The sequence below is a fragment of the Neopsephotus bourkii genome, unplaced genomic scaffold, assembly GCF_033783945.1.
Source record: "Neopsephotus bourkii isolate Nb327-2 ecotype Australia unplaced genomic scaffold, CSIRO-AGI_Nbou_v1 NB_533, whole genome shotgun sequence".
Taxonomy (NCBI): Eukaryota; Metazoa; Chordata; class Aves; order Psittaciformes; family Psittacidae; genus Neopsephotus; species Neopsephotus bourkii.
In genome coordinates this window covers 1,212,574-1,238,143 of record NW_026901034.1, presented here as the reverse complement: position 1 = coordinate 1,238,143, position 25,570 = coordinate 1,212,574, and the positions used below count along the sequence as shown (strand labels likewise).

The window sequence follows — 25,570 nt, the reverse complement described above, 5'->3', positions numbered from 1 at the left end:
ACGTTCCTGTTGCCCCTTTAAGATGCCGTGGCCCCTTTAAGACATCGTGGCTCCTCTAAATCATGGCCCCTGCGGAGATCCGTAGTTGCGCGCCCAGCCAATGGCGGTGCGCGGAGTAGCCCGCGGTGGCTGCCGGGAAGCGTAGTCCGCCGGTGTCCCAGGTGCCGGTCCGTGATGTCGGTGGCAGGGCGGCTGCTCCTGCTGTTGATGTCGCTCGGCTGGGCCCGGCCCGCGGCATGCACCGACCCGGCGAGCGGCGGCTGGTGAGCACGGGGGGCAGAGCTGGGCCGGTGCTGGTACCGGTACCGAGCCCGGTGGCCAGCGGAGCCTCCTGTTGCAGGCTGCTGGGCACAGTGCCGGAGGAGCAGCGGTGCACCGTGGAGCGGGCAGACGCCTCCCTCACCTACCCCCTCTTCCTGCAGCGGTACGGGCAGGCCGCTAAACCGAGAGGGGGTCCCAGGCGGGGGTGCAGGGAGAGAAGGAGGGAGGCAGGTCCCGGTGCCCCGGGATCGGTTGTGGGGCAGGTCTCGGTGTGCTCGCCCGTGCGGGACCCGGTGTGGCTGCTCTGTCTCCCCAGGTTCGCCTTCTCCCGGCCGGTTATCCTCCAAGGGTTCACGGACAACTCGGTCAGTGCCGGGACAGGGACCGGGGGGGTCCGGGCACGACCTGGGGGGACACGCACACCTCGGTACCCCGGGAGCGGCGGCGGCAGCATCACCCCATCCCCGCTGTGCGCTCCCTCCCCAGGCCTTCCGAGCCCTGTGCACCCGGGAGAAGCTGCTGGCGGCCTTCGGGTCCTCCCCGGTGCGGCTCAGCACGGCCAACACCTACTCCTACCGCAAGGGTGAGCAGCGGGGACCCGGCCCTCGGCGGGCAGAGCCTGTCCGGGGGGCACCGGCCTAACGCCCGCCCCTGCCCGCAGTGGACGTGCCCTTCACGGAGTACGTGGAGCAGCTGCTGGAGCCGCAGGATCCTGGCAGGCTGGGCAGTGGTGGGTAGCATCGTCCTGCTCCCCACCACCGGTACCCACTGCCTCGCTGGGCTCAACCTCCCCTCTGCCCCCCCCCCCCCCAGACACCCTCTACTTCTTCGGGGACAACAACCTCACGGAATGGGGCCCCCTCTTCCAGCAGTATGTTCCCCCCCCCTTCCGCCTCCCGGGGACCAGCCTTGCCTACAGCTTTGGGATCGCAGGTGGGATCAGGATTGCCAGCCAGGACGGTGGGTGCGGGCAGCCCCAGGGTGGGGGGATTCTCCCCAGCACCCAACCTCCCCACTTCTGCCATAGGCTCAGGCTCTGGTGTTCCCTTCCACTGGCACGGCCCTGGCTTTTCTGAGGTGATTTTCGGCAGGAAGGTGAGCTTTGGGGGGTGTATTTAGGGGAAGGGAAGACCCCAATAGGCATCCCCCAACATGGGGAATGGCTGAGCCCGAGGGAAACAGGAGATGGGGTGTGTGTGTCCTGGTGTCTTCCAGCGCTGGTTTCTGTACCCACCGGAGAAAACACCCCACTTCCACCCCAACGAGACAACACTGGCCTGGCTCCACCACACCTACCCCACGCTGCCACCAGCTGAGAGGCCACTGGAGTGCACCCTCCGCCCTGGGGAGGTGAGTACCAGCAGGGCCCACAGCACCCCTGCTCTGCACTCCCCTTAGGGAGGACACCAATGGGTCCACCTCCTGGCAGGTCCTGTACTTCCCTGACCACTGGTGGCATGCCACGCTCAACCTGGACACCAGCGTCTTCATCTCCACCTTCCTGGGGTAAGGCTGGGAGCACAGAGATACATCTGTGTCCTCCCGCTCCTGCAGCCACCAGGTGTTGGGACCAAACGCCTCAAGTTCTGTTTTTTACTGGTCTTTTCCCTCCCCTTTGGATTAAAGTTGTTCTGCTGTTGTTCCTTGTGTGTTGCTCCATCCCCACCGCCACAGGAGTGGCCTAAGCCCACGCGGACAGGCCCTGGTTCCCAGACCAGGCTCTCCCTGGCTGTCTGCCATGAACCACCCCAGCTTTGGATTTTCCACATTTATTGCTGAAGTAATTTTATTTTCATATATATATTTCTTAAGTTGCCACTTCCAGAGGTGTTCCGAAGCCCGGCAGCCACCCGAACACCTGGAGGCTCGGTCGAGTGCAGGTCTGGTGGTTATTCTGTTGTTTGTCAAGGGATTTCAGTAAAAGGAAGAAGAACTTTTTAACTCGGGTGGTTGTCTGCAGGGAACCACGGTCCCAGCGGGTTGAGGGGACGCATGAGCCAGCCCCATCCAGCCCGAGGGGGCTGTTGTTTCCCAGGAAAAGCCAAGGCGACTCCCTTGCCACTCTCACAAGTGGCTGTTTCCAAGGAAGAGCAGGACTCAACCCTGGCCAGGCAGGAGAAGGAAACAACTATGTACATCGGGAGGGAAGGGGGCCAGACCAGCAGCAGGCAGTCATCCCAGCAAGCTCCTCACAGCACCTCCCTGGCGCAGGATGGGATCTTTGGGGATTGTCAGCTGCTGGAGCTGAGGGGGACGCTGCTCTCTGGGCAATGAAGATGATGGTGAGACCTTCCAGGCTGCTGCAATGAGCCAGCCTGCTCAACAAAAGCTGGTGGAGAGGGGAGCCTGGGGAGCCTTCACGCCCACCCAGCCACTGTGGCTCCTCAGGAAGGGGAGGTGGTGACAGTGTGCCCTCACCCAGCCACCGCCGGGGCTCTGGGTACCCAGAGCAGAGGGGGAAGAGCCAGAGAGCAAGTTAAGGCCTGGTGCCAGCCGCGGGACCATGGCCCCTCAGTAATCCTCCACCCAGCCATTCTCCGAGATGAAGGCGTCAATCACCTCCTTCATGGCGAGGTTGGGGATCAGCTGGTCCTGGGTCAGGGGGCTCCGCGTCACCGGGTCGAAGTGCCCCACACGCTGCAGGGGAGGACACCTCCATGTGAACCGGTTACTCCACACGCTCAGCCCTGGGGCATCCGGCACAGCATGCCGGGAGCGGAAGGAAGGGGACAGAGGCACAGTCCCCTCCCACAGTGCCACCCAAAGCAGGGCCAAGGCCCTGCCAACAGCCACCTCCGCTTTGGGCAGTGCCTGCTGCTTTCCTGCATGTCCCAACGCCTCCTCAAGGAGCTGCCCGGGCAGGCACCCGCGACCAAGCCCAAGGAAGCTTCTGAGCCCTTGGCTGGGCAAGCAGGTGCCTCCAAGCCCAGGCAGGACAGGACCTGGGGAGCCCCCAGTGCTCCCAGCCCAGCAGTACCTGGAGATGCTCCTCGATGTCCTTCCTGTCGTAGGTGATGCCGCTGGGCGTGATGCACGGCTCCCGCATCAGCTCAAAACTGATCTTCCCACACAGGTAGTCGGGGATGTCTCGCTTCTGGAGAGAAGCAGAGCTGGGTCAGCAGGGGCTGGGGGAGACCAGCATCAAAGAGAGGGCTGGGAGGTTGTGCTGGATCGGAGCGAGGAGCAAGGAATGTGGCAGAGGTGGGAGCATGGACTGAAGCACGTTTATGGCGAGCAGCTCCAGCCAGGAGCGCAAGCCGGGGCACGCTCACCTTCCTCTTCTCATCCACTTGAGAGAAGAGCTCGTCCATGTCTGCCAGGTATTTGTCCTGAAAGAGAAGGCCTTGAGGAGAAGGGAACCCTGGTGTATGGGGGTCCCCAGAGGACAGCACCAAGGCCTCCCACCCACGGATGCTGTGGCAGGTCCTGGTGGCCCCTTTGCCTTCACAGCCCCAGCCAGGCTGAACCGCAGGGCGGGAGTGATCCAGCTTAAAAATAACCCTCCAGGAGGGGCTATTTTTATCCCAGGATTAGTGCCCGGCGCCATGCTGTCACCCAGACCCACATGTGGCTGAGAGCCCTGGGACAACAACAGGAGAGTAACAGGAGCAGCAGATGAGGGAGCACAAACAGGAAGGGCTGGGACCTCAGGTGACAGAGCAGGGGCAGTGTCACATAGGGATGCAAAAGCCCTGCACCAGCAGCTCAAACCACACAGTAAAGGCTGAGAGGCCATGCTCTGCCCCTGGGTCTCTTGACTTTGGCCCGCATGGCCCTGCAGCTTCCTTGACCACAGCATGAGGATAAGGCAAGGATGTCATGGAATTATGGAATGGTTTCGGTTGGAAGGGGCCTTAAACCTCATCCAGTTCCAACCCCCTGCCACAGGCAGGGACAACTTCCAGTAGACCAGGTTGCTCCAAGCCCTATCTAACCTGGCCTTGAACACTGCCAGCGATGGGGCAGCCACAGCTTCTCTGGGCACCCTGTGCCAGCGCCTCAGCACCCTCACAGGGAAGAGCTTCTGCATAAGATCTAACCTGAACTTCCCCTGTTTTAGTTTAAACCCGTTACCCCTTGTCCTGTCACTATAGTCCCTGATAAAGAATCCCTCTCCATCATCCTTATACGCCCCTTCAGATACTGGAAGGCTGCTCTGAGGTCTCCACACAGCCTCTCTCTCCTCCAGGCTGTCCCCGAGCTTACCTCAGCCTCCACAAGCAGCCCCACCACTACACTCACATGTTTGGCCTCGATGCTGGCTAGCTGAATGCGGCTCCGGCTCTCGTCGGCGTTCTCTTCCTGCTGAGTCTTCCTGCACTCAGCCAGCTCTCTAGGACAGAACAGGGACATCAGGACAGGATGGAAGGACACCACCACTCCCTTCCCTGCTGCTGCCCCAGCAGCAGGGCTCTGGGTGCCTCCAGGAAGGAGGAGCCACCACAAACAATGTGCTTTGTGGCACTAAAACGGCCTTGCTGGGTGCTGCCCCTTGGCACCTTACCTCTCCTTCTCCGCCATGATCAGCTTGGTCAGGTAGGAATGCAGCTCGTTCTCCTGGTTGATCCGCTTCTCCTCAATACTGTTCCAACGCTTCTTCTTGGCGATGCGCAGCGCGCTGGGGATGTCATCCCCGAAATTCAGCCGCTGCTCCTTGGCGAGGTTGTAGGCTGGGGGCAGAATGAGCACCTCAGAGCCAGCATCTGGCTTCCCCTTTGCTATGCCTGGCCGCCTCCCGGTGCAGGGCACAGTGGGCACACTGGCAGCGCTCCTGCTCACCTCGCTGCAGGTTGGCGATGGCCTCGTCATAGTTTTCCATCTCCATCTGGCACTGGCCCAGGAAGAAGTGAGCCTTCACTGACTGTCCGTCGAGCTCCAGCGCTCGCTTGCAGTCCGCCAGCGCCTTGTCGTGCTGCTGCATCTTCAGGTAGCACAGGGCTCGGTTTGTGTAGTACACAGCCACCAAGGGGTTTCGGTTCTGCAAAGAGACACTGGTGTCATGGCCAGAGACAGCAACTGCTGGCACGGGTGAGACGTGGTGACAACAGGGTGATACTAGGGTGACTCGATGAGCCGGCTGCGCAACACTGTCACTGTGGTGACCAGCTTGCACCCTGAGGGGAGCTGCTCAGATGGATGTGGGACAACTTGGGGTCAGTCCCCATGGGGCACCCATGTCTGGGGACACCCCCCTGGCCCCATGCCCGACCTGGGAGCACCCCGGGGGGGCAGCCTGATGGAGGGGGGAACACCCGAGGGTCCAGTTCAGAGCGGGGCAGGCCGGGGTACCCACGCCCAGGGATGGGGCTGGAGCCAGGCCGGGTGCGAGGCTGTCTAAGCCAGGCCTGGGAGGAGCCGTTCATGCCAAGGGGAAGGATGGGACGGGGCCAGGTAGGGGATCAAGGCCCGGGGGGGGATCCAGGCAGGGGTAGGTCCCGTCCCGTCCCGGGGGGACCCAGGCCAGGCTCGGAGGGGGCGCGTCCCGGCGTTGTCTCCTCTCGTCCCGTCCCGGGTGGGGGTGCCGCAGACACTCACGATGGCGCGGCCGTAGCAGGCGGCGGCCTCGGGGTACTTGCGTCCGCCGAAGAGCCGGTTCCCCTGCTCCTTGTGCTCCTGCGCGCTGTGGCTCTTCTCGGGGCTGCCGCCGCCCCCCGCGCCCCCCGCGCCCGGCCCCGCCGACCCGGCCCCCGCCGCGCCGCCCTCCCGCTCCTCCTTCCCCTTCATGGCACCGCCCGGCCCGGCCCGGGCCGGCGGCTGCGAGAGCTCCGGCCGCGCACTGCGACAGCCGCCGCGCCGCTTCCGGGGGCGGGGCCTACGCCGGGGCGGGGCCTCTGCGGGGGTCAGGGCCACAGGAGAGGGGCGGGGGGAGAGAGACGAAGGGGCGTGGTCATCAGGAGGAGGGGCGGGGCCAACAGGCGGAGGCTGGGCGGGGTGCGCTTTGGCGGCTGGGTTGGGGGGGGCTGGTTGCGGGTTATGGGGATCGGGAAGGAGCGAATGGGCGCTATGGGCTGCGGGGCTGAATGGGGGGGTGAAGGGAAGCGTGGGGGCCTACAAAGGCGGTGTGGCGCAGATGGGGGGTGCAGGAGAATGGGGAGGTGTTGGCTGTTTGGGCTGGGTGCTTGGGGGGGGTGTCAGTGCCCAGCCATGGCTGCAGCCACCCTCCCCCCGCCGCTTCCCGCGTTCTCCAGCTCCAGTTCCCACACAGGGATGGGGACGCAGCCTCGGCCCCCCGCCCTCCTCCTTCACATACGCACCCCGGCAGTGTGCAAAATATTTATTTATACTCCAAAAAGGCCGGGAAAGGGGGAATTGGGAATTGGGGGGGGTTGGAGCAGGCCCCCCCCCCCCCCCGAGACCCCGTCCCGGGGCTCGCCCCTGCCACGGGGAGGGTGGTGGCAGCAAAGCGGGGGAGAGGGGGTGGGGGGGACACTGCTGAAACGAGTTGTGCCGGTCTCAGCCCATTCGCCTCTGGCTGCGCCCCCCCTACCCCCCCGTTATTCTCTTTTTTTTCTCTTATTTATAGTTATTTTGGCATAGAAAAATAAATGGTTCCTATTTTGGCACCAGTCCTTGGTGTGAAAGTGCAGGTCCTGGGGGGCAAGCTCAGCCCCCTCTCCCCCGGAAAGGGGGTACAGGAGCAAGCGGGGTGTCCCCACTGCTCAGCTCCATCCCTGGGGGCACATCAGAGCCCTGCGGGCACCCGGGGAGGGGGGATGCCGGGGCAGGGCTGGAGCATCGTTGGGGTGAGGGGGGGGCACAGCCGATGGGGGGTCCATGGGGTATGTTATGGAGTGGACACAGCCCGCGGTGGGGGGCATCGCGCTCGCTAGCACCGAGGGGGCAGGCGGGCAGGGGGTTGGCCTGTCCCCATGTCACGCGTGTGACCCCACCTCTTCATTCTCCGGCGAGCTTTTGGGGAGCAACATAAAGGGGTTGGGGGGGATGTTACGGCGGGGGCGGGATCTGTGCCCCCAGCAGGTCGTAGGCAAAGATGTTCCAGAAGACGGCGAAGAGGAAGAAGGTGCCGTAGGAGAGCAGCAGCACCCACCAGCCGCACTGCTCCCGCAGGCTCTCCTCGTAGCTGCGCAGGATCGTCAGCCCCATGCTGATGCCCACGATGGCCCCGGCCAAGTGCGCCATGAAGCTGGGCTGCGGCCCCGCGGCGGGCAGCGGCGGTGAGAACCGGAGCCACACGGCGCGGCCCACCTCGGAGCTCACTGCGGGCGGAGGTCAGTGCGCCCCGACACGCACTGCCTGCCCCATTCTGCACCCTCTGACCCACACTGCATCCCCTGCCCCACACTGCACCCTCCAACCCACACTGTGTCTCTCTGCCCCACACTGCACCCTCCAGCCCACACTGTGTCTCTCTGCCCCACACTGCACCCTGCAGCCCACACTGTATCCCCCTGCCCCACACTGCACCCTCCAACCCACACTGTATCCCCTTGCCCCACACTGCACCCTGCAACCCACACTGTATCCCCTTGCCCCACACTGCATCCTCCAACCCACACTGTATCCCCCCTGCCCCACACTGAACCCTCCACCCCACACTGCCCAACCCACCCAATACTACATCCCCTCACCCCACATTGCCCACCCTGGCCCCTGGTACTCACTGCACACCAGCGCCAGCACCATCCGCAGCAGCTTGTAGGGGCAGCGCATCCCAGCCCAGTTCTGTGGATGGGTGGGCAGACGGACGGACGAACGGATGGATGGATGGGTGGATGGACGGACGGATGGACAGGTGGACGGACAGGCAGACGGACAGATGGATGGGTGGACTATGGGACAGTGTGCCTCAACAGAGTTTTGCCCTCGCCACATGGATCCCCCCCAGTGTCCCCTCTTCTCTCAGCCACACTCATCCCAAGATGACACCCGCATGATGGTGCCCACCTTGTGATGCCACCCTAAGGCATCATCCACCCAACCATGTTGCCCACCCTGCAATGACACCCAATGCCACCACCCCATGGCATCCCCCCCCAGCTCACCCCACCCCACTGCCCTCCCACCTCCCAGTGCCCCCCACTGCCTGACCATGACGACGTTGGCGAGATGTGCTGAGCAGAGCGCATAGACCCCCCCTGAGCCCCCGACCAGCGGCGCCCGCATGTCCGTGATGGAGACGGTGAGGGAGCCTGTGGGCACAGCAGGGCTCAGCGCAGGGCCTCCCCCATGCCGCTAATTAATCATGTCCACATTAATCAATCATGGGCTGTGATGCCTCCGTGGGGCACGCGATGCTGCTGGTACCCAGCAGTCAAAAGCCAAGCCCCGTATCCCCATCAGGGGGCATCTCCCCAGGGGCTGGTGATGGGGACCAATGGGGACAGTCCTGTCCCCCCACCCCCCAAGTACCACACACCCACCTGCCAGGACCCCGGCCAGATAGAGGAAGCTGATGCGCAGGATGCCATGCACCATCTCCAGGGGCACCCCGATCATCAGCTGCAGGAGCGCGTTGAACCCCAGCTGCTCCAGCCTGCGCAGGCAGCAAGGGAGGGGACACCTCAGCCCATGGGTGTACCCCCCAGACCTGTTGTTGTGTCCATCCCAGCATCAGGGACCTACCCCACATGCATGAACATGTAGGTGAGGAAGCGCCAGGCACGCGCGCGGTGCCCTGGGTGGTAGACCAGGGGGCTCTTCATGTACTCAGGGTGGTAGGTCTGCAGCACCCACTTGTTCAGCCGGGCCCCATAGCAGAGGAACACGATGATCTGCACCAAAGCCCACAGCCACCATCAGACATACCACTGAGACCATCACCCTCGTTGTTTCTCTGTCCTGGAGTCACCCATGCCCTCTGCCCTGGGTCTGAGCCCTGTCTGGTCACCCAGGACATAACAACTGGCATCACCCATCCCCTCCATGCCAGATCTGAGCCCCCCATGGGCACTGACACATCACAACTGGGATCACCCATCCCTTCCACCCTTGGTCTGATACCCCACGGCTGTCAAGACATCACAACTGGGGTCACCCATCTCCTCTCCTCCAGATCTGATCCCCCATGGCCACTAGGACATCATACTTGGGGTCATCCACACCTTCCATGCCAGATCTGATCCCCCCATGGGTACTGGCACATCACAACCAGGGTCACCCATCCTGCACACCCAAGGGCCGCTGTACCTGTGTGAGGGTGACGGCTGCCATGAAGACAGGGGGCGGGCAGGCACGGTGCTGGTAGAAGTACCAGCGCCGGTCCATCTCACAGGGCAGGATCTCGTAGGCCACGTAGCGCACAAAGCGCTTGTAGAAGCCGAGGCCGGTCTCGTCCAGCAGCACGTCGCGGGGCAGCGCGCGCTGCCCGTTGGCAATGGCGCGCTTGAAGCTGCTCGAGCGCTTGCTGCTCATCTGCAGGGACAGGCCACCCCCTGCCCATCGCCGCAGCCCGGCCCGGGCAAGCCCCCCCATCACTGCGTCATGCCAGGGGAGCCCCCCGAGGAACACCACCACCCCCCCGTCCCCAGGGACACAAGGAGATGCCCAGTGCCCAAACCATCCCAGTGCACCCCCCCCAGCACTGACCAGGTCTACCAGCTCCTGATAGCAGACCTGCCCCTCGTCATTGCCCTGCGCCAGGGCCACCAGCATGTCCAGCTTGGCGGGGTCCAGGGGCAGCTCATGGCTGTGCACGAGGCTGGCAAACGTGTCCACCCCGATGAAGCCGGTGTTTTCAGGGTCGAGCTGTGGGGCACGGTGCGAGGCATCACCGGGATGCAGCTCCCTCATTGCCCGGGGAAATCACCCAGTGCTTCTCACCCTGGCCTCAAGCCTGGAGGTCTCATATGCTGCTTCACAACACCACCAGCCCCTGCCTGTCTTGCAGGAGGCTACAGCCCGCACCCAGACTGCACCCTGCATGGTGGGGGTGCCATGTGGGTGCCCCGGTGCCCTGCCAGTGTTCCCATCACCATCCCCATCTTCCCCTGGCACAGCCAATACCCTCCCACTCAGTTATTTCTTGCCGCCAGCAGCCTGACAGCCAGGAAGCCACGAAGCTAAACACACGCGCAGCCCTGGCACCAGCCTCCTCCTCATCCTCCTGCTCCTCCTGCACACAATACACCAGGCACCCTGTGCCGGGGCACCCTGAGCCCTCCAGGCATCATGCACCGTTGGTACCCAGCATCATTGGGCATCCAGTGTGGTCCCACTTGTGGGGAGAAGGCACCTATGGCTGGGGGTGGCCAGGACCCTGCACCCCGCAGCATCACCCTGAAATGAGTGTTGGGTTTCGACCTTTCTCCTGTAGGGAATGAAATGCAGGCGAGGAAACCATCCTCATGGGATGGGCAGGACTGTACTTCCATCCCGATGTGCAGACCATCCCTTCCAGGCAGGGAACAGCCAAAGCCTCTTTCCCAAGGCTGGTGCGGCTATCTGAAGCCTTGCTGAGGTCGGCGTGGGATGCAGGGTGGGATGCAGGGTGTAAGGTGGGATGCATGGTGCAGGGTGGGATGCAGGGTGCAAGGTGGGATGCATGGTGCAGTCTGTGGGTGCAGGACGTGGGGTGAAAACAGCACTTATATCCTCAGAGCACCCCGAGGCACTGGGGTGCAGGAGCACCCTGGTGCCACCCATCCCCCATGCCCCCCTGCTGCCCCACAGGAGCCACGTGCATGTGCCACACCGGGACCTGGCACATGCTTTCCCAATGCACTGGCACACACTGAGCTCGATGGTCCTCCGAGCCCAAGGAGCAGCCACGAAGCCCCTCTCTGCTTTTGGGGTGCATCTCCCCCCAGTGCCTCCCCGCAGCCGCCCTGCAGCCCCCCCAGCCCTTCTCGGCTCTCCCAGTTCCCACTCTCTCCTGTGAAGATGCTGCCCATCCCTGAACAGTGCAGAGGCACCCGGAGCCCTCATGGTGAAGCTGGCGTGACACGGGGGATGCACCCCAGCTCCTGGGCTGGGGAACAAGGCCAAGGTCACGGAGCCAGTGGGGGGCGAGGGGGGCCGTTAATATTCCTGACCCCCAATGAACTCCCTCCCCATCCCCAGGGCAGAGCAGTCGGTTTGGCCCAGGGCCGGCGGGGAGGGAGGGATGAGGTGGCCAAGCACAAGGGGGGACGCTCGGGGCACCGGGTGCCAGCGCGGGGGGAGCTGATTCCCCCATCCCAGCGGAGCCCAGCGCGGCGTCAACGCTCCACGGCCTGATCCTGCAATCAGGTCACGGGGCTGGATGCGGCCCCCCCCAGCCCAACCGAGGCGGGGCACAGCTCCACGAGAGCCCCGGGCCCGATCCTGCGCCCAGCGCCAGGGCTCGGCACATGGCGGGGTTGGGGGGACCCAGCACCTCTCGTCCTTGAGGGAGAGCCCGGCGGGACCCAGCCCGGGGCAGCCCCGGGCCGAGAGGGAGGCCACAAGTGAGCTGAATTGCGCGGTCTCAGCGGCGTAACAGCGGGAGGGGGGTCCGGGCCCCCGGGGCAGGGCCGGGGACACCGGGGGATGCTCAGCGGGCGCGGGAGCCGCCCTGGGCCGGCAGCGCTGCCCGGTGCCTGCCGGAGCCTTGGTCAGCGCTGCCCCGTGCGGGCGAGCATCCTCCCACCGCGAGCGGAGCCCGGCGCCCCCCACCCGCGAGCGGTGCCCGGTGCTCCCCCCGCGCTCACCTGCTCCTGGATGAGCTGCAGCAGGGAGCTCCTGTCCATGCACCCGGCGGGCGTTGGGCTCCGCCGCTCCCCCGCGCCCGGGGCCGGCGAACCGGGCAGGGGAGCGGCGCGGGCGGCGGGGGCTCCGGGGGGGGCGGCTCTCCCCGCCAGCCCAGCGTTGCGGCGGGCCCGGGAGCGGGCGGCAGCGGCGGCGCCGGGAGCCGCCGGTGGCAGCGGGGCGGCGGCGGCGGCGGCGGCGGGGGCGGGAGCGGAACCGAGCGGAGCCGCCCCCACCGCAGCGCGCGGCGCAGCGCTCCCCCACAACGGTCCCCCCCCCGCCGCCGGGAACCGGGACCCGCCCCGCTTCCCAGCAGGGAAGGAGGGAGGGCTCCCGGCACTCGCAGCCGGTGCCTGCATCCCGGTAGGGTGCCCACATCCCGGCCCTGGCACCTACATCCCAGAAATGGTATCCACATCTCAGTATAGCACTCGCATCCCAACACAGGACCTGCATCCCGGTACGGTGCCTGCACCCCGGTCGAGTATTCACATCCCAGTGTAGCACCCACATCCCAGTATGGTTATCACATCGCATTATACGTACTTGCATCCCAGCACTGGTATGTACATCCCAGTACAGTCCCACATCCTGGTACAACACCTTCATCCCAGAACGGGTACCCACACCCCCGTATAGTACCTGTATCTTGGTACATGTTTCTGCATCCCAGTACAGCACCAGCATCCTGCTACAAGAATATGTACCCTGGCATGGTGCCTGGCACCTGCATCCCAGTACAGGTACCAGGATTCCAGCATGGGTACCACCCTTCCAATATGGGTACCAGCATCCCAGTATGGATACCACCCGTGGGCCACAGCTCATCCCCACTGCAAGCGGGGAGCTCAGTACGTCACAGCCTTGCCTGCCATGCGGCTGCCCTGTGCAGGCAGGAATGCCAGGCAGGGGGTCAATTCCCAGGCTCCTTCCTCAGGGACCATGCACACAGACCCAGCACACTGGCACTATTAATAACTCACCACTGGCCTGCTGCTCCCACGGGGCCAGGCCTGGTTTGGACTCACCAGGGAGCACCGTGTGTCACATCCACCTTGGCATCGCCTCCTCTGTCCTACACAGCAGTGCCGCTTCCCATCTTTGCCCTGGCACTCCTGGATACTCTGGCTCCCACCCCTGGGACACACACACATGGCCTTGCCTCCCACAGGGCCAGGCTTCAGCCTGCCCTAAATCCCTGGAACTGCTCCAAACAGGAGCAAACCCCCAAGGCCCATCCCTCGGGGTGTCCTCGCTCCCACCCCAGTTCCATCCTGCTCCCCAGGACACACAGGACATGCTGTGCAAGGGGAAGGTGTGTAAAAATTTATTCTGCTATAGAGAACAAACCTCAAAGTGTGGCTTTGCCAGGCACAGACCGGTGCTGGGAGCAGGGTCAGAGCACAGGACATGGGCCTGGCCAACAGCCACACATGGAAAAGGTATATGGGAACCCCAGGTCAGCAACGAGCACCCAATGGGAGAGCAGCTCCAGCCAGCGCTGGGATGGGCAGCAGTGGGATGAAGACACCCGCCTTGCTGGCTCCAGGCCCCGACAAGAAGTTTCAAGAGACAAAACAGCAGCTCTGGCAGTGACCTTGGTGCTGTCCCAGCAGCTGCTGGCTACAAACCGTGGCCTGAGTGTGCTCACAGCCCAGGAGCTGGGGTCATGCAGGCAGGAGCTGACCCAGACTCCCTGCAGGAGGCTGGAAGCCCAGCGATGCTGAGGAAAGCACAGGGGCTGGCACATGCTGGCCTCGCTCTCTGGGACATGGAGATGGGGATGATGTTGGACCCTGGCCTCAGATCTGCACTGAGCTGAAGTAACAGCATTAACACTGGTGAGGGCAGAGGACAGTGGAGAAAACAGCTTCAGTTGCACCAGGACATAAAACACGCAGAGCCTTGTGCTTGGGGACAGCCACAGCGGGCCCAGAGGCCCACACTGGGGCCAGCAGGATGAGTCCTGACATGTGCCAGGCCCTCATGGAGGGCAGAGGGGCCAGGAGCCTGGTGCACTGCAGGGCTCAGAGTGGTTTTGTGCTGGAACAAGAGACAGAAGGAGCCTGAGACAGGTCCTGGAGCTCACTTGCTCCCTTTGCAGGGAGAGCTGCAGCCACAGCATCCCAACCCCAAAACACAGGGGTCTGCCTTTCCCAGGGCTGCTGAGGGACACAGGGACCGGGGACAGAGGTGTGACCCCGGGGGCTGAAGCCACAAGCCCGATGGATGGCTCTGCTGCTGCTGGAGGTGCTTTGGGAGTGCTGCCCCCCCGAATGAGAGCACCAGCACAGGCCGCTGGGGAAGGGGTGTGCCCGGCCCCACAGACACTGAAACACTGACGTTTGAGCTTAAAAACGTTAAAAAATATTAACAGAATAAAAGATGAGGCTGATCCCTCCCGTGGCGGCGAGGCAGAGCCCCGGCAGAGCTGCCTGGCCCCGGCCCAACAGCTGGGCAGGGGCTGTGAGGACGGCAGGGTCAGGGTGGCTGGTGCTGGGGGGTCGATCCTGCTGGTACTGGGAGCTCTGGTTTCACTGGTCCTGCAATCCAGGCTGGGCGAAAAGGAGCATTTCTTACCAGGGACCAGCTTGAGGCAGGGCCCCTTGGGGCAGTGCTGGGGAGGGGGAGGCTGGTGTCACAGCAGGACAGGTTGCAGGGGCCTCTCATTTGTTCTTGCCCAGCACCCGGTAGAGCGTGAACCCCACGAGCGCTGTCACCGCGGCCCCCAGCGCCACCCGCAGCCAGAAGGATGCGGCTCCCAGCTCCACGGCGTTCAAGTGACTGCAAGGAAAGAGAGAGGGTAGTGAGAAGGTGCACAGCAACTGTTTAACAGCAAGATCCCCGACAGCCCAGAGTGCTTCCACCCCATGCAGTGAGGTTGGGGTGTCCCAGGAAAGAGAGAGCAACCACAGCGAGCTCCAGGCTGGGGACAGAGGCAGAAAGCACCGAGAGCCTCCCCTGCCCTGCACACTGTAGCATCAGCATCAGCATCATCATCAAGCCTCTGGTGAGACAGATGTGGCTCTATCCATCCTGGAAATAGCACAGCAACCCCTAATAACAGGTATGAAGTAGGAGCTGCCTTTCTAGGTCAAGCTGCTTTCCCAACTCCAAGTGCACACAGACCCAGGAGCGGATGCAGGCAGAGACCAACCGAAGCGCAGGGAGGAAGAAAAGGCTCCATCATGCCCAGTGTACACATTCCCCTCCTAAACATGTGCTGTCCAGCATCAACATGCTCCTCTCCGAGGAGGAAAGAGATATCCATTATTCATTCCCCACTAAATCGAGGGGGAAGAGCCAATCCCTGGCCCTCCATTACGCTGTTATTTATTTATACCACATACCCTAAGATATATTAAGAATATTTAAATTTTAATACTGCAGAGGGGGAAAAAAATAAAAAGAAGTGTCAGCTCTAAAAATAAAGTTGTTTATTGAAAAGCAGCTGGAGGGAAAACCACTCACTGGTAATCCCAGCCTGGCTCCCAAGGCACCCACACACTCTCCCTGGGAGGGCTCTACCCACGGTGTTGAGCTGACCGTCAGCCCCCTCCTCTGCTCCTCAAGCAGGGTGATGCCACACACAGACTCCTTCTCCTTCCCAAATGTCCCTGGCCGTGTCCTGCCCTGTTATCCAGCCCCTTTCAGGTGGTGTTCCTTCCCAAAGGGAGGCTGTGTGAACAGAGGTCTTGCTTTGCTGACCTCTTTTTTCAGTCTGATCCACCTCATTGAGAGAAAATAGCTGCCACCCCCCTCTGTGGGCCTCGGCAAACCAGGCTGGCTGCTCCCCTTCAGCAGCTTCATCTCAGGCTTCAGAAAGAAAACCTCCCATGGCAGGATCTATCTAATAAATCTGCCAGAGACACACACAAGGCAGAAGAGAGTTTCCACCCACTCCAAGCAAGGAATAAAGCGCCCTTTTGGTTTTGATTACTTGTATGAGCAGATGACACCAGAAGCTTACAGAGAAACCAAACCCAAGGCATTGTGGCAGAGGCAGGGTTTGGACACATCCCCTCCTGGCCCCCGAAGCTCTGCTCCCCACCAAGAGCACCCTCCATGGAAAGGATACCAACGGGAAGGTGGCGGCGGTGGCCAGCTTGGTGTACACAGCGCTGCTGGGTGGCCCCTGGCCATGGCAGGTGAAGAGGAAGGGTGGTGGGAGGCAGTGCTTGTAGCAGAACTCAGCAGGGGAGAGGCCAGGCTGGTGACTCGCTTCTGGCAGGTCTGTCTTGGAGGCCACAAAGACACAGGGGATCTGGCTGTCCATGTAGTGCTGCTGCAGAGACAAGAAGTTCCAGCAAGGGGTAAGCCACCAAGCCTGGGAGATGTGGGGCTGCTACAGAGGCTGAAAGCCCCCAGGGCCCCTGCGCCTACCTTATAAATACTGGCACAGTAACTGAAGGACCTGGGTTCGCTCAGGTCGTAGATGAAGCAGGCAACGTCACAGGCTGTGTCTGATGGCTTCAGGAACGTTGTGTCAGTGCCCACCTCATATAGCTGGAGTGGGAGGGAAAGGACATGTAGCACAGCACTGTGTCACCAGGATGGGCCACTTCCAACACCAGCACCAGGTACCGTGCCAGCCCTGCTGCCAGACAGGCACAGCAGCCTTTCCCTCCTTTCCCCAACTTACTATAAGGTACTTCTCCTGGCCGTTGACCTGCACTGTGTTGATGGCATAGAGGGATGGCTCTCCTGGGTTCTCCTTCTGAGCCTGCCATGAAAACACCATCTCAGAGGGCCAGCAGCAAGAGCTTGAGGGAGGGAGAATATTTCATACTGCCCCAGGTCCCCATGGTGTAATAGCCACTGGAAGGCCAGCCAGTGCCTGGCATGAGACACGGGGCTGTTTGTAATGCAGGACAAGCCAGTATCACCTTGCCCAGACATGGAAGGTGCAGCTGCCTGGGAAAGGCACAGCCCCTCCAGCCCCTCGGGACAAGCAGAGGGGATGGGCCCACTGCCAAAGTTAAGGATTCAAGAGCCACAGCAACCAGCATGGAGCAGGCTGTGAAGCCCTTTGCTGGGATCTGGCCATGGGCAGATTTGGCCAGCTCAAGGGCCGCAGGGCTCTCGGCCGGGCCTCCCCTCTCAAGAGGGGAGCAGCACTCACCACCAGGCTCCTGCCGAGGAAGGCCTGCAGGAAGGCAGACTTGCCTGCTCCCCTGGCTCCCAGCACCTTGCAGAGGAAGACGTTTCTCTGGGTCTGGCCTTTCTCCAGGTCAATCCTCTTCTCCCGGGTCACTGGCAGGAAAGAGCTTGGGTGAGTGAGAGGAGGAACCTGAGCCGTGACAGGAGGGGAGGGCATGGCTGTACCCGTGAGGGCCTGTGTCTGGGAGTCCTGCTCTGAGAGGATGGGGTAGCCCAGGTAGCCCAGGCACGCCAGGCAGTGCCGCACGTCCAGGTAAGCCATGAGCCTGCAGAGATGGAGCACACCAGGAAGCCAACAGGATCAGCAAGGGCTAAGAGATGTGAGTCCAGGCAGGGAGAGGGACTGAGCTTACGTCCACTGGCAGAGGAATCCATGCAGGGAAAGCAGGCCTTTATCAGTGGTGCATACCGTATTGTAGAGCTCAGGGCCCCAGGGCATGCAGGGGAAGACGCTGAAGAAGTTCTGCAGCTCTGTGGGTGAGAGGGCTCCATCCTGGTCCTGCAGAGGCAAAGAGCAGTCAGCAGCTGAGGACACAGCCTGGGCAGTGCCAGCAGCTCTCTGCAGCCACACCAAGCACTGACAAGGTCCAGAGAGCATCACCAGGACACAAGCCACCTTGCTTGCTGCTGTGTAACGACACAGGGATGCTTCCAATAGCAGAAATTAATCCCACAGCCCTGAGCTGCTGTTCCTGGCTTCCCCAAGGCCAGCCACCCCACAGCAGCCTGCACTGGTCCAGCCTGGTGCTGAACACTGCAGGGTAGCACCCAACATCTGTGTGTGCCCACCACCACAGGATCTGCAGCACTGGGCACACTTGGACATACACCACCTCAGTGCTCAAATTCCCCGTGGCCACAGAGCTGCTGTACCCCAGTGCACATCAACATCTGAGTAACTACTGTGTGCAGGTGCACAGCAGATCCAGCACATCCCCTTCTCCCTCTCTCCAAAGAACCAGAGCATGGCAGAGATCACTTGCTTTCTCTCCCTATCCAGCCTGGCACCCCCTCAATAGGGTTGGCAGCTGTGTGAATGCTCGTTCTTGGTCTGTGGCTGCAGGCCAGCAGCTCTGCCTGCTTCCCTGCCTCCCTTCATGCTGCAGCCAGGCACCAGCTTGTTAACTTGGACCCAGCCCCTGAAGGGACAAACTTTACTGGCTGTCCCTTGGTCAAGGGTCACAACCACAACCCCTTGACATGCCACCAGTCTTGCTGTGACCAATTCCTGCTCCCAAAGCCTGGGCAAGCAGCTTTGAAGGGAGCGCTGTGGCAGAGGGAAGCCCTTCAGCTGAGGCTACATCTGCTCCCTGGAGCAGAGGAGAGCAGCTACGTGCAGGCCCAGCAGAGCACCCCCTCCCAGGCAGCTCCAGCACACTCTGCCCACCTTGTCATGCTTCTCGAACAGCCGCTGGAGGAACTGGTAGCCCAAGTGGTTGAGCTCTGTGGAGCAGCCAGGGGGCAGCCGGAACCTGGTGGAGGAGACCTAAGTGACCCTCTGTGAGCTCTGAACCAAGGGCAGAGCTTGAGCAAGACTGCAACCAAGCCAGAGCTCCCCACTCCCTCCCTGCTCAAGATCAGTAGTTGTCTCCAGGCCTGGCAGCCCCATGCCACAGCCCTTTGTTTTGGGAAGAAGCCCTCAAGGGTGCACAGTGGCCTCAGCACATCCAAAGCAGGCAGGGAGATGATGGAGCCTCACACCCAAGGCTTCAGCAGGGCACAGCACTCTCCCCGGGGTGCTTTCCACCAGCATGCACCCTGTTGCCTCCTTGCACAGCCTGCTGTCTGGGGAAAAGACAAGGCAGCTCACAAGCCAAACCCTTTCATTACTGCTGGATCACCATCTCCAGAGTGGCAGGGAGCAGAGAAGAGGCAGCAGCTGCAGAATCAGCCGGGAGGGCCATGCTGACAGCTCACTGCTCCTGACAGAGCTGTTCTGCCTCAGCTCAGAGATGGAGCAGCCTTCAAAAAACCCTTGCTAACGTGGTCAGGGACAGGCCTTTGTTCCCCACCTCCCTGCCTGCCTACATCAGAGCTAGCAGCACAGCCAGCAGCTCCAAGGCCCATTACATTCATTGCCAACCCCATGTTGGTCAGCTCCTGCCCACTGGGGAAGATGTAGGAGCATGAACCTGACCATGAGCTATGGTGTGGATTCAGCCTCAGCTGAGGAACGCAGCAGGGTGTGGGCAGGAGCCAGCAAAGAAGCTGGGGAGCTCAAGCTGTGCACCACGGGGGGTGTCACACCCGGCCCCCCCACCCCAGGCAGGATACGCACTGTGGGTACAGGTAGTCATCTGTCAGCTCCAGCTCGTCGTCGTACCCAAAGCGGCGGAGGATGGTCCACGTGGTCTCGTGCCGGCCCCTCTGAATGAAGAGTGTGTTGAGGAAGAGGAAGCCTGCAGGAGAGATCAGGTGGCTCAGACACAGCAGGGCCTCAGCCTCAGGGATCCACTCCTTGGGACCATACCTTCCCTGGGAAAACATGTTGCTGGACAGAGAGCTCTAGTAGCCAGAGCAGGCTCCGACTGGCTTTGACAAGAGGGACTAACTATGCTTGGAATGACAGCTGGGTGGTTCAGACCAATGTCAGGGCCCCTCACAATGTGGTGAAGGGGGGGGTCCCCATCTCTTGATGGGATGGGGCACAGAGCCCCTGTGCTGTTACCGTTCAAGGTCAGGCCGTTGTCCTGCACCCCGTCTGTGGTGTTCTTACACACAACCACCTTCACATCCTCCAGGGCCTGGGGAGCCAGTGGGTTTCCAAAACAGGATTTCTGCCTCCCAAGAGAAAAAAGGTCATTGTCAGCAAAGCACTCAGAGAGCCCAAGCCTCTGTCTCACCAGCATCCCTCTCCCCTGGCAAGGGAATGTGAGTTTCTAGGAGAGAAAATCCACCCAGACCAGGGACTCCTGCCTTGGACCTTCACCAAACCCCTGCTCTTCAGCATCCCAGTAATACATGACTTTCAACAGCTCCAGTGCCTCCTGCTATTCCCACTGCAGAGCAAACTCAGTCCAAGCTTAGTGAAGATGGAAGACCTGTGGATCACCGTCTGCTACAAGATGCACCTTAAGGCGCTTTAGCTACAGCTGCTCAACAGCAGAAGTACTGGATGCAAACACGACAGCTGTGTCTGCCTTTATGCCTGGTGTTGGATGGGAAGGGGACACTAGGGCTTTCCATGAGGGGCTGGGAATCATCTCAGCTCTGCAGCCAGCCCTACCTGGAAGTAGTTGAGTTCATCATCACTAAGGATCTGGTTGTTATCCTGGTCCGAGAGGTTGAAAATCCGTGTCAGTGCTCGTGCACATGCAGGTTTCAGCTGCAAGGAACCAACCATGGTGACAAAAAACAAGGCAACACCATCAGCCTGGCTCTGCCTCCTGAAACCCTGTGTGCAGAGGGGTTGCCTTCCTGTGCTGGCTGGGAGCACAGTCCAGCTATGCCAGTATCACAGCTCCAGGGGAAGTCTTCTCCTGGACCTTTCCCACCATGGCTAACATGGCCTACAGCATAATGGCTTCTACCCCACCATGCTCCTGGCCTCTCACTGACCTGGCCATGCTCAGCTGGCTGTGCTGAGCACAGGAGATGAGTGCTTTCCCCTTGGTTTAGCCCAAACACTCCAGGTGCAAAAGCACAGCACCAGACCAGGGCACTGTGATGGGAAGGAGGTCCTCCAAGGGGCTTTGAGCAGACCTTACCTGCTTCTCCTCTGGGTCATATAGAGGAGCAGTGGGGTGCAGCACAGCTTTCTGGGCATAGTAGAAGAGCTCAGAAATGTTCTTGAGGTTCTTGGCAGAGCACTGGGGATTCAAAGGAAGAGACAGCCCTGTGAGTGAGGGCAGGCAATGGGCTGGTGACACAGAGCAGAGGGAGGAGGACGCAAGCTCCCTGAACCAGACAGATTGTGCACCAAAGCACAGAGCAACATCTGCTCACAAGAGGGAAACCTGTTTGTGCTGTGGTTTTGCGGTGCCTGCTCCACCGCCCCAGAGCCAACATGGGCTGTGTATACCTCCATCAGTTACAGCAAGAGCCAGAGTGGGCAGACACTGACAGCCGCCCCCTGCACGGAAGACAAAGGACAGAATGCCTAAAGCACAGGCCCTCAAGATCCAGACAGAGACTTCTGCAGTGCAGGGTTAGCAGGGAAGATCATAGAATCCCAGACTGGTTTAGGGTGGGAAGGGACCTTAAAGCTCACTCAGTTCCAACCCCCTGCCATGGGCAGGGACACCTTCCACCAGACCAGGCTGCTGCAAGCCCCATCCAACCTGGCTTTGAACACTGCCAGGGATGGGGCAGCCACAGCTTCTCTGGGCACCCTGTGCCAGCACCTCAGCACCCTCACAGGGAAGAACTTCTGCCTAAGAGCTCATCTCAGTCTCCCCTCTGTCAGGTTAAAGCCATTCCCCCTTGTCCTGTCCCTACAGACCCTTGTCCAAAGCCCCTCTCCAGCTTCCTTGTAGCCCCCTTAGGCACTGGAGCTGCTCTAAGGTCTCCCCTTAAGGAGCCTTCTCTTCTCCAGGCTGAACCAGCCCAGCTCCCTCAGCCTGGCTCCAGAGCAGAGCTGCTCCAGCCCTCCAGCATTTCCATGGCCTCCTCTGGACTCACTCTAACAGCTCCATGTCCCTCTTGTATTGGAGGCCCCAACATCATCTCCACAAGCACAAAGGCTCCTTGACTCACACCAGATAAGTGCTGCTATCCCTCAGGAAGGCTCTGGAGTTCCCTCACCTCCACACAGGTCTCAATCTCTGAGAACTGGTTCATGATGGGCAGGATGACATCCATGGAGCTCCCCATCTGCAGGTCAGACTTGTTTCCCACTAAAATAATGGGGATCCTGGGGAAGAGACGGAATGTCAGAGAGCACGAGTGAGGCCAGTGCTGCCCCAGCCACATGAGCTCGCGGGCAGCAGGTTGGGAGCAACCCCCCTCCTCTGCAAGGTCCAGAGCAGCTGGGAGCGTCCATCTGGAGAACAGGCTGCCTGATCCTGCTTACGCTTTCACTGAGCAACAATATGCTCAGGAGCTTTTAATTCAGCACAGCAGCCTTCTGCTCAAGCAATCCACACACAGACTGAGGCATCCGAGCCTCCCTTTGCAGGCTCCTCTCCCTGCCTGGCTTAGAAGGGATCAAGGAGGGGAAGGAACCCTCTCCTGGAGCCCTCAGCTAGATCCATGAAGGAGAAAAGTCCCTGTGTTCTTCAGCTACAAGTGGTCATGTCACAAGCCACAGAGCTGGTCTGATCTCAGTAACCACAGGAGGAGTTGAGGGTGGTGGGCATCCCGCAGCCTCCATAACCCCCCAGATCTGCACACACAGACCACACCAGACATGTTACCTGGCGCCCTTTTCAGCTCCCCCATTCACCATGGGGATCCACTTTGTGCGAATCTGGAAGGTGAGCACAGGGAAAAGCCTGTCAGTGCAGCCCCAGCACATCCCTGCAGCCATCTGCTCCCAGCATTTCCCTGCACCAGCAGGCTCAGCTGCCCCAGGGAGGCTGGATGCCAGCAGAAGGATCCAGCAAGCCTTGTCCCACAGCACACGAGGACAACAGCCAGCATGGGAGCACACTTAGGCTGTGCTCAGCCTGCCTCTGCTTACAGGGGTCTCAAAACCCCAAACCCCCTCCACAAGGCTGGGGGGCACCAACATCCACCCACAGCAAAAAGCCAGGGCAGAGTGTGAAGACCCAGCACTGGGCACCCCTCTCCCTCTGGTTCTGCTGCTCAGGACTCTGGTGGGACCCCCGTTACCTTGTCAATTGTGGCCTCTTTGGTGACATCGTACACCACGCAGACCACGTTGGCCTACAAGAGAAGTAGCAGAGGGTGGTGAGTGAGGGTCACTGCAGTTCTGAGCCCACGGCACAGCCCTTGCACTAAAACCCAGCAAATACACACAGCAACACTCATCCGCCATCAACACAAGCTCTGCAAGGTGGTGCTCAGAGCACAGACCAGCTCTTCTGCTCCAGGAGCCCCCTGAGCACATCTGCCTGCAGGCCTGAGCCCTGGTTCCCTGCTCCCACCCCTCAGCGGCTGAGCTGGTCCAGGGGCCACTGCCCCCCTCCCCTCCTGACCCCGTGCATGCAGGGTTGAGCCCAGCTCTGTGTTTGAAGCAGACAGGAGGGATCACTGGTCCCTTCAGGAGAGAATTCAGTGCTAATCCTGAGGACACACAAGGGTTTAAGGCAGGATTTCCCAGAGCTGTTTTAAGCCTGTGTAGAGGAAACAAGATCCCTGTGCTCACCTCCCTGGCCATTCAGTCATCGAGGTGGAAATATTAAATAGCTCTGTGCACGTGAGACATGCAGAAGAGAGGCAGTTTTATCATCCATAATCAAGAAGTCCTCCCCTCTGCAGAGCTAGGGTTAATCCCAGGGCAGGGAAGATCAGCTGGGCCCACCCCAGCCAGCCAAGGGGATTACTGGTCCATGGCTGCTCCCAGACACATGGGAGCCCTCGTTCCTCCCTGCCCATCACTCTCCAGGGCTCCAGCTCCCAAACCAACTCCTCTGGGCAACTACTTCATCATGCAGCCACAAGGACCTAATGAAGGGAGCAGGGGAGGCTCACCCAAGCTCAGCAACTACTTCTCCCCTCTTCTGAGTCCATGGGGAACATCCTGAGGCTGAGAGCATGTCCTCTGCTCAGTAGCCTCTTCTACCTCCTGGTGGGCTGCCCCCTTCTGCTCTCCTTCTGAAGAATCCCCAGAGGGCTGGGACAAGCCACACACACCAGATTACATACAGGGAAGGATTAAACAAACCCAGAGCATTAACCTGTGTGTCTCTGGTTGGCTAAGAGGGAGAGTGAGCAGCCCTGCAACACCCCTGTCCAGCCCTGCTCACCTTAGAGATCTCCTCCTGCAGCTCATCCTCCGTCTGTTCGGACTCTGAAAGGAGAAGAGCCCATCATCAACTGGACCCCTTCCTGCTCCCCTCAGCCAGGAAGGGAGGGGACACAAGCCGTACCCGAGTAGTCCACTATGTGTGTGGGGACCTTCTCTGGGGTGACATCAGCCGGGATCGTGATCTCCTCTGCACGAGGCGGCACCTGCAAAGCCAACAGCCTCCGCTCCAGCCCAGCACAGATGAGAGGAATGACAACAAGGGACTTCAGAGCCCAGTGTGGCTGCTCCCCAGCTCCCTCGATGCTGGGATGGGACGAGCTCCACACCAGGGATGGCTTCTTTCCTGACTCCCTGGGCTGCAGCTGCCACCCCAGCCTACCGCAGGACGCTGGGGAAGCTGCCTCTCCAGTGCTGCTGCCCACGCTGCTGCTCCAGAGATAAGCCCTCAGCACTCCCCCAGCTCTCCAGACAGACCTCCTGGCAGCTGGGAGAAGCTCTAATCTGATTGTCCAGGCTTTGCCATGAGAGCACAGGAAGGTGCTCAGGGACGGTCCTCTCCCAAGCCCCCAGAGCTGATGTTTCCCAGCAGGAATGTTGCAGAGGGCACCATCTGCTCGTGGCCAGTGGGGGAAGCCACCTGACAGCACAGGACACACACGCCTGGCCAGAACGACCCCATTTTCCTACCCACACTGTGATGGGACAGCAAGCTGCCCATGTGGAAGCTCCATGGGGCCAGCTGGGTGCTGCTCCTCACAGGTGGCCCAGCTCAAAGCACCAAGCCTGTCTCCAGATGGGCACAGAACAGGGAACGTGGTGCAAGCCCCTTCTAAAGGCGGTGTGCTGGTGCCACCAGGGAAAGGCCAGAGCTGGGGAACAAATGGCTCCACTCTGCGTGGCAAGGCTGTGCCCAATGGTCCGCTGTGCCACAGAGACCCCAGCAGCACGGAGCAAGGCCTTCCAGGTCCCTACACTCCTCCGCAAGGCAGGGATTAGAGCGCAGACCGGAGACGGCACCGTTCCGGCGGAAGCCCTCCGCTCACCCGCCGCAGCCCCACGGCCGCCACCCGGGACACAGCGTCCCGCCGCTGCCGCTCACCTCTTCCGGGAACTCCTCTCCCACCAGGGCCATGATCAGGGATGTCTTCCCCACCTGGGCTAGGAGAGAAAGGCAGCACGCTGGCACCGGCCCGGCCGCGGGGCCCTCTCCCAGCGGGAAGCCCCAGGCGGAGGACGGCGCACCCCGGCCCGCTTGGAGGCAGCCACGGGGAGAGAGGGAGGGCGCCGGAGCCGCCAGACTGAGGGCAGGCAGAACCCTGCTCCCAGGGCCGGCCGCAGCCGCCCTCCCGCACAGTGGGGCGCCCCGGCTCGGCCTCACCGTCCCCCAGCAGCAGGATCCTCACGTCCCGTTTCATGTCGGCACCGCCGCCGCTACCGCGGCCGCCCCCTCTCCGCCACAACCTCCCGCTTCCGGCCGCACCAGCGAGCTGCGGCGCAGAGAGGCGCAGGACAGGGAGCGGCGCCCCCCGGCGGGCAGGCGGAGCACGTCGCGCAGCACCCCAAACCCGTCGGCTCTCGGTGTTTTTATTAAACAAAACCAAAAGGTGGAAGGGC

General features: G+C 61.5%; 4 protein-coding genes across 7 annotated transcripts; 1 reads left to right on the top strand and 3 right to left on the bottom strand.

Annotated features, from left to right (window-relative positions):
* The first annotated feature begins 162 nt into the window (after positions 1-162).
* JMJD8 (jumonji domain containing 8) lies at positions 163-2,202 on the top strand. 2 transcript variants are annotated; one of them, XM_061350720.1, is made up of 10 exons: positions 163-263; positions 341-424; positions 578-626; positions 748-844; positions 923-991; positions 1,075-1,194; positions 1,289-1,356; positions 1,477-1,611; positions 1,691-1,767; positions 1,888-2,202. In XM_061350720.1, the coding sequence occupies exons 1-10, from the start codon at positions 175-177 to the stop codon at positions 2,180-2,182; spliced, it is 1,083 nt and encodes a 360-aa protein (XP_061206704.1). In that variant the 5' UTR covers positions 163-174; the 3' UTR covers positions 2,183-2,202. The 2 variants fall into 2 exon arrangements, with proteins under 2 accessions (XP_061206704.1, XP_061206705.1); XM_061350721.1 differs by having other exon boundaries at positions 1,691-1,898.
* Positions 2,015-6,000, bottom strand: STUB1 (STIP1 homology and U-box containing protein 1). The gene is made up of 7 exons (XM_061350726.1): positions 5,797-6,000; positions 5,041-5,239; positions 4,766-4,931; positions 4,504-4,594; positions 3,534-3,590; positions 3,239-3,355; positions 2,015-2,898 (listed from the first exon to the last, which is right to left on the bottom strand). Exons 1-7 carry the CDS (start codon positions 5,983-5,985, stop codon positions 2,773-2,775), a joined length of 945 nt encoding a protein of 314 aa, XP_061206710.1. The 5' UTR covers positions 5,986-6,000; the 3' UTR covers positions 2,015-2,772.
* A 621-nt stretch (positions 6,001-6,621) lies between these two features.
* Positions 6,622-12,049, bottom strand: RHBDL1 (rhomboid like 1). 2 transcript variants are annotated; one of them, XM_061350689.1, is made up of 8 exons: positions 11,889-12,049; positions 9,835-9,966; positions 9,409-9,633; positions 8,845-8,993; positions 8,643-8,755; positions 8,311-8,411; positions 7,884-7,944; positions 6,622-7,478 (listed from the first exon to the last, which is right to left on the bottom strand). In XM_061350689.1, exons 1-8 carry the CDS (start codon positions 11,925-11,927, stop codon positions 7,207-7,209), a joined length of 1,092 nt encoding a protein of 363 aa, XP_061206673.1. In that variant the 5' UTR covers positions 11,928-12,049; the 3' UTR covers positions 6,622-7,206. The 2 variants fall into 2 exon arrangements, with proteins under 2 accessions (XP_061206673.1, XP_061206672.1); XM_061350688.1 differs by having other exon boundaries at positions 6,624-7,478; positions 9,808-9,966.
* A 2,220-nt stretch (positions 12,050-14,269) lies between these two features.
* On the bottom strand, positions 14,270-25,456 carry RHOT2 (ras homolog family member T2). Of its 2 annotated transcripts, none has more exons than XM_061350714.1 (19): positions 25,335-25,456; positions 25,056-25,114; positions 24,078-24,159; positions 23,955-23,998; positions 22,858-22,911; positions 22,440-22,492; positions 21,829-21,937; positions 20,793-20,894; positions 20,312-20,410; positions 19,754-19,862; positions 19,364-19,484; positions 18,473-18,557; positions 17,439-17,584; positions 17,251-17,351; positions 17,048-17,178; positions 16,568-16,648; positions 16,309-16,431; positions 16,008-16,210; positions 14,270-14,709 (listed from the first exon to the last, which is right to left on the bottom strand). In XM_061350714.1, the coding sequence occupies exons 1-19, from the start codon at positions 25,369-25,371 to the stop codon at positions 14,592-14,594; spliced, it is 1,857 nt and encodes a 618-aa protein (XP_061206698.1). In that variant the 5' UTR covers positions 25,372-25,456; the 3' UTR covers positions 14,270-14,591. The 2 variants fall into 2 exon arrangements, with proteins under 2 accessions (XP_061206698.1, XP_061206700.1); XM_061350716.1 differs by having other exon boundaries at positions 25,056-25,109; positions 25,335-25,418.
* Positions 25,457-25,570: the final 114 nt, after the last annotated feature.

Bases quoted from the DNA above. Each gene is read 5' to 3' on its own strand.
- RHOT2 (XM_061350714.1), bottom strand. From the start codon at position 25,371: ATGAAACGGGACGTGAGGATCCTGCTGCTGGGGGACG. The intron at 22,493-22,857 runs GTAACGGGGGTC...CTCACCTTCCAG, and splicing joins AAGAGGCCACAATTGACAAG to ATTCGCACAAAGTGGATCCC. The intron at 18,558-19,363 runs GTGCGTATCCTG...CTCCTCCACCAG, and splicing joins GATGACTACCTGTACCCACA to GTTCCGGCTGCCCCCTGGCT.
- JMJD8 (XM_061350720.1), top strand. From the start codon at position 175: ATGTCGGTGGCAGGGCGGCTGCTCCTGCTGTTGATGTCGCTCGGCTGG. The intron at 1,195-1,288 runs GTGGGATCAGGA...CTTCTGCCATAG, and splicing joins CTACAGCTTTGGGATCGCAG to GCTCAGGCTCTGGTGTTCCC. The intron at 1,357-1,476 runs GTGAGCTTTGGG...GGTGTCTTCCAG, and splicing joins AGGTGATTTTCGGCAGGAAG to CGCTGGTTTCTGTACCCACC.
- STUB1 (XM_061350726.1), bottom strand. From the start codon at position 5,985: ATGAAGGGGAAGGAGGAGCGGGAGGGCGGCGCGGCGGGGGCCGGGTCG. The intron at 5,240-5,796 runs GTGAGTGTCTGC...GTCTCTTTGCAG, and splicing joins CCTGCTACGGCCGCGCCATC to AACCGAAACCCCTTGGTGGC. The intron at 4,595-4,765 runs GTAAGGTGCCAA...GTTCTGTCCTAG, and splicing joins ATCATGGCGGAGAAGGAGAG to AGAGCTGGCTGAGTGCAGGA.
- RHBDL1 (XM_061350688.1), bottom strand. From the start codon at position 11,927: ATGGACAGGAGCTCCCTGCTGCAGCTCATCCAGGAGCAG. The intron at 9,967-11,888 runs GTGAGCGCGGGG...CGTGCCCCACAG, and splicing joins TGCAGCTCATCCAGGAGCAG to CTCGACCCTGAAAACACCGG. The intron at 8,756-8,844 runs GTAGGTCCCTGA...CTGCCTGCGCAG, and splicing joins TACATGTTCATGCATGTGGG to GCTGGAGCAGCTGGGGTTCA.